The following is a 6269-nucleotide window of genomic DNA, read 5'->3' on the forward strand; positions in this document are numbered from 1 at the left end:
ACAACATAAACAATAAACAAATAAGAGTATTAAAAAATTATTACTTTTAAAATGAAGTAGGGATCCTGTTATTAAAAAATAATTAAAACCACAATCACAAATTTATAAAACTTAATCCCTGCTTTGGCAGCTTTATACACTTATCAGTAGGCCAAAGTAAGGATTAAATTTTATAAATTTGTGATTGTGGTTTTATTTCTTGTTTCATTACTTTTTATAGCAGGATCCTTACTTTATTTTAAAATTCATAATTTTTAATACTCTTGGAAGAGAAGTACTGTTTGAAATACCAGTTTTTTTATCAATATAATAATGACATGTACATTGAATCAGACATTATGCTTCCAAAGAGAGAGAGAGAGAGAAGTGATTGCATTTAAGACATTTACTTTGAATTAGACACTGTTTTACATAGGTATGGTTACAACAGTTTGTTTACTTGGCAGTTAATTATCGTAATAAATATATTTTTATATCTTTTCATTCAGCTTTCAGATACGTTTGGTGCTGCTGATTTAGAAAACCATGAAAGTAAACCTGATGGGAGTAGTTATGATATTAAGTTTTCAAATATTCTTCAAGTTCTTGAGAAAGTATCTGGTAAGCAATTTTATCTGTACAAAGAGTTAGCATGTTTCAGTTCAAATCAGATAGACATACCTCTGAAATAGCAAAAAAAATTATTGTTAAGTTGTTCTCATGCTGTTAACAGTTGTGTGACTTTAGGTTTTGAATGCCCTTTACACAATGCAGAGCATGCATCGACTATCCAGTTTTCCACTCTTCCACCTGCCATGTGACTTATTGCACATATGTCAGGAGAAAATACGTAGGATCTACTTTCCTGCTATAAGACATATTTTCTGGTTGACAGTGGTGCTGATAGCTACCTCACTCACTATGAATTCTGAAGTGAATAACTGTTGCTGCAAATGTTTCTAATTTTATCCATAGTTAAGTTTTTGCTCTGCATGCTATGAACTTGTTTCATTTTCAGACTCTTCTTCATTGTAACACAGTACTCATTTCTCCCCCCACCATTTCTTCTGAACCTTAAAGAACTTCCTCCCTGCACCTTTTGTTTTTGCACAATTTTTACCTCTACTAGTTTCCCATCCAGGAGAAGCAGCCAGCAGGAGCTTATATGGGTTTTAACATTCTAACTTACTTCTGGTAGCCATTCATTTCAAGACAGCCAGCAAGTAATGTTCTTACTCCTACTTTGCCCCCCTTTATTTACTTCTGCTTGTTCCATTGGACTTTACCAAGTGGCTAACATAGACATGGCAAAGTTTGGTTTTCTTGACCCACTTAATTATTTTTCTGTTCTGGATGAATCTCGTATCTGGATTTTTAGGTGGGGTGGTCTTGAATTATTTGTTCTCCTGTTAGACCTTTGGGTTCGACAGATTCTTCAGTATGGCCTTAATGTGTTTTCCTCTTCTTTCCAATTCATCACTTACAAATTCTGAATTGGAAAGTTCCATATCTCCATCAGAAAAGAGCAGATGAAATAATTTATTACACTTTTCCAGGTTTTTATTTCTTTCTCCTTGTGGTTCTGAAGAAATCAGGAGTTTGAGAGTGTTCTTAGATCTATTTCAACTCACATTTTCCTGGAGATGTATCATTTTCAAATAGAAAACATGAGGATCTTGTGAAAGTTTATTCATTACAGTCATGGGATGATGATGGTGGACATAAAATATGGTTTTATTTCTATTTCTATTCATCCATCACCATCCTCTTTTTTTGACACTGAGGATAGTTTACAAGTTCACTGCCCCTTTCATTTGGATTTCTATCAAGTTGTTTAGTTTTTGCTGGTCTTCTACACTCACTATTTTTACAGGGACAATTGGTTTATTTCAGCCTTTTTGTTCATTCATTCATTGTCTAACAGTTGACCATCCAGCTGGTTACATTTATTGAATAGCTCATCTGTAACCTCAATTCCCATTTAATACGAACACAACTATTTTAAGTTAATACAGTTAAAGGAACTACTCAGTTGCCTTCTATAGCAATGCAAGCCTTGTAGTCTCACAGACCTACTGCCAAAGACATCCTTTAGAACAATGGCACTACACATTATCATTCCATTGTGGAACACTTGCTAGTGACACCACCAATGGGACCTTGTTTCTTACTAGAATATGACTTCTGGATCTGTTATCATGCATCGTGCCTATTTCTTCTGTCACTATCATGTTTTTCCAGTTTTTGGTTGAACCAAGAGTTTACAACAGCAAGGTCTTCTTTTATTCCTCATAATAATCAGGAAGAAACAACTCACATCAACATGTTAGAACTTTGGGCTGTTTAATGAATTTGTCTTAAGTTTCTGCTACTTCTATCCCACCAATCTGTGTTAGTGGTAACAGACAATTCACTGTGGTAGCTTACACCTACAATTAGGGCAGTATTCACTCTTTACTTTGCTGCTGTTTCACTACTTCCTTGATTTCATTCTCAACTTGCTTACCTTTGAGTCCTAGTGTGATGAACATTTTGGAAGACTTTTTTTCTCTAGTTTGTCGGCTTCATCACACAGAGTGAAACCACCATTCTTTGCTGTTTTAGTGGCTGTGCGAAAGGTTTGTCATCCAATAATCAATGCCTTTGTTTTGTCAGTCAACCTTATTCTTCCATTCTACTGGTCTTTAGATCCTGGTATAAGTTTTCTGCTCATTGATGCCCTGAGTCAATCTTGTAAAAACTTCTTTCTTTCTGTATGCCTACACTTCTCTCCACATTCTTCTTTGAGTATTTGCCCAGATGAGTAACTCAAAGTTAAGGGATTGCCTTATCGCTCCTACTTGGTGGCTGTTGTTTGATCCTTCTATTCAAACTCTGCTTGATTGCATCTATCAGGTGTTGTGATCAAGTTTGGTACCTTTTTGCCTAAGAGCCGAAAGTTGGTGAACTAGTGATTCTCTTTGGTTATCTCTTCGTTTTGGGATTCGATTTACTTCAGTTTTGATTCTTCAAGCCAGGTGGAATCCTGTCAGGTGAGTTATTCTCTGTTACTTGTTTAGTTATCACTTGGATTCACACCTGTGTCACCTGTGGTAACCTGTTAAACACAATACTTCCTCAAACCCATATTAACCATTACAGGATTATTTGGGATTGTGCAATCATTCAATTAAAAAAAATTTTTTTTATAATATGAGACTCTGTGTTTCAATGGATTCATCCAGTCTGTACTCTTGCATGTTACATATACCTCCGTCTTTGCCCTAGATAAAATTCCACCCTTTCCACTGGTAGTTCATGAGAGGGTGATGCTTTCTAAAAGTGGACAAAGGATACCATTTGGTAACTAATAATGCTTTTTCAGGTACATTTCCCACATCTCTGTGCACATCCTTGTATAACATTCATTACATTGGAGTTAAGATGATCATTCTCCATATGATGTTCCATAGCTCCAACCAAGATGGAAATACCTTTTTGCTGTACTTTTTCTTTTTCTTTACATATCTGATGTTATAGTTGCAGTGCTCTGGAATTGCCAAACCTACCCTAGAGCAGTGTTTCTCAAACTTTCTGATAAGAAATGCATAATTATTCTATTATATGATTTAAAAAAAATATATACGTACATACATCATTATGAAAGGATTGCTTTAATAAATGTAGAGTTTACATCAATATAAGAATCATTGGATTGCTGTCAGCGTGAAAAGAGAGTTTATTTTTTATTTGTCAATTTATCAAGTCTTGGCTCAATGGAAGACAGTGCAACACGCAATGGGGCTCGAATGTCCAAATGGTTTCTGTACTTAGTCTTTATGACATTCATTGTTGAGAAAGCAGTCTCACACAGATATGTTGATGGAAATTGGAGAAGTATTTTGATAGCGATTCCAGCCAGTTCAGGATACTCCACTCTAGCTTTGATCCAAAAGCACACCAAGGATTCTGCAGATTGGAAAAGGATTTTCATGCTACTGTCAGCAGCAAGCTCCAGCAATTGATCCTCCAATGCAACCGACAATCGGTGTTCCGATGTTAAAAAGGGTTTCTGATCTATCCATTACGTTTTCGAGGGTCTTCCTCTGACGGAAAGTACATCTCAAAGCGCTCCGAGCCGTCAAATGCTCACTGATCTTGGCTCTCAATACAGACATCTCAAGTCCCGAGTCTGTTTCAGTTATTGTTGCTGACAGTTTGTGAAACATATCAAAGCAATCTTTCGACACGCGAGGTTTCCACACATCCAGCTTGCATTTCATTCCATCAAACTTGTCTGATATTGTGAAGCACGTAGCCAATTGTCCCTGCATGGAGACGTTGAAGGTATTCAAGATGTCAAAAATATCCGCCATGTACCCAGCTTTGCAACAGATTCAGAATTTCGGAATAGTTCTGACCAATGTGGTTTCTTGAACTGGAGGAAGTGGGTGAGCTCATGTCGTAGTTCAAATACTCGAGAGAGAACTTTGCCTTTGGACAACCAGCATATATCAGCATGCAGTATGAGTTGTGTGTGCTCAGCACCCGCATCTTCACATAATGCTGCAAATAACCTTGAATTCAGTGCGTTGGCCTTCACATGATTCACAATTTTCACAACCTCACTCAGAATTGAGTTTAATTCGGGTGACATTTTCTTAATGGTTAGATTTTCTCTGTGAATTATACAGTGTGTTGATTTACAATCCGGAGCCACTGCTTTAATCTGGGCTATCACGCCGGAATGACGTACAGCTCCATCTGTACAGATGCCGACACAATTTTGGAAATTCAAATCGAATTTTCAAACTATGTGGTTGCTCAAACTCTTGAACAATTCTGTACTAGTTGTGCTAGTTGGTAACGAATCAGAAAAAAAGTACTCCTCCTTCAAATCTCCTTTGTATTTGTAACGCACAAAAACCATAAGAATCGCCTTATTTGCAATATCAGCACTTTCATCGAGCTGTAACGAATAATACTTTGACGATTTAACTTGTGTTATGAGCTGATCTTCCATATCTTCTGCCAAATCGTGGATGCAACGTGCAATAGTGTCGTTTGACATTGGAACTTGGGATACTTTCTGTGCCACTGCCTTGCCCAGCATTTCTTGACATACGTCTTTAAAACAGCCTATCACGAGTGTCTCCCCAACTGTAAATGGCTTCTTTGCCTTGGCAATACGAAGAGCAACCTTATATGAAGAGCGCAGTGCACAAGCAGTTACGTGTGTCAAATTGAGCAGTTGTTTCTGGGATGATTTCAAATTATCATACTTCCTTTCAAAGAACTCTTGTGGTTTTGAAACCAATTCATCATGTTTGGCATTTTGATGACCTCTTCAATTTCGAGGGTTTCATGGCGTCATTGTTCAAGATTTCACCACAAATCACACACTGTGGTTTTTCCACTCCATTTTCATTCATGGCACAAAATCCAAACTGAATATATGAGCAGTCATATTTTCGAGTGTAGCTAATTCGATTCCTCCTTTTCGATGGTGGTCCAATTTCACCCGAATCCACCGAAATATCCTCACTATCATCATTTTCAGGATGTCTTCTCTTTATGAACTTATCCAAAGGACCGCGTTTTTCCATCTGAAACAAAGAATTAAGGTGTGCTAAGAATTGAATAAGAAGACAATAATTAACTTAAAACTCAGAGAAGCATCAAATTTAGAATTACAAAGAAAATTTTATTGTGAGTACATCATTTAGAATGAGATAATGCAATGAGATGATACAATGAAATTCGACAAATTCGAGGCCTTTACACTTTTCAGTGACCTATGACTAAGCGCTATAGTCTAAGTTCAGTCAAATGTTTTGTCGGGGGCTGACTAGATTCAGGTAAATCTAGAGACGTTGCGGACCGGCAATTTGTACTCCGGGGACCGGCTTTGAGAAACACTACTCTACTGGACCCTTACTTTACATATCAAATTTAAGGCAATCTGTTAAGAAATACCTGAGATATAAAATATCCAATTTTGATAGAGTTTCTTCTTATTTGTTTTTTTCTTTCCACCAAAAGTACGGAAACTTTATTTGATAGAGAAACATATTTAACTTTTATGGATTTATTTTTCAAATTTGGTACACTGATTGATCTTTACAACTTACAATTAGGAGTCTCATTTGGTGTGCATATAAGCCACATTTGCAAAGTTATTCAACAGTAACCGCTGAAACTTAACGGAAAATTTGTGCGCACGCCTACGCAAAAAGTCACGTGAGCTGTCGGTCAAAAGTTTTTATTACAGCTTCACCTAAGAATAAAAGTGTACACATTTTAGTTTTTTG

The 6269-nt window shown here is 36.7% G+C and overlaps 1 protein-coding gene across 3 annotated transcripts in view; it reads left to right on the plus strand.

Annotated features, from left to right (window-relative positions):
- The window catches only part of LOC106462106 (transport and Golgi organization protein 6 homolog), a 124848-nt gene that overhangs the window by 50225 nt on the left and 68354 nt on the right, over nt 1-6269 (plus strand). For all 3 annotated transcript variants that reach the window (XM_013921992.2, XM_022389245.1, XM_022389244.1), the window contains exon 3: nt 489-600. In XM_013921992.2, the coding sequence (XP_013777446.1) occupies nt 489-600 (112 nt within the window). The remainder of the gene's footprint in view (nt 1-488; nt 601-6269) is intronic.

The sequence above is a fragment of the Limulus polyphemus genome, unplaced genomic scaffold, assembly GCF_000517525.1.
Source record: "Limulus polyphemus unplaced genomic scaffold, Limulus_polyphemus-2.1.2 Scaffold1096, whole genome shotgun sequence".
NCBI lineage: Eukaryota > Metazoa > Arthropoda > Merostomata > Xiphosura > Limulidae > Limulus > Limulus polyphemus.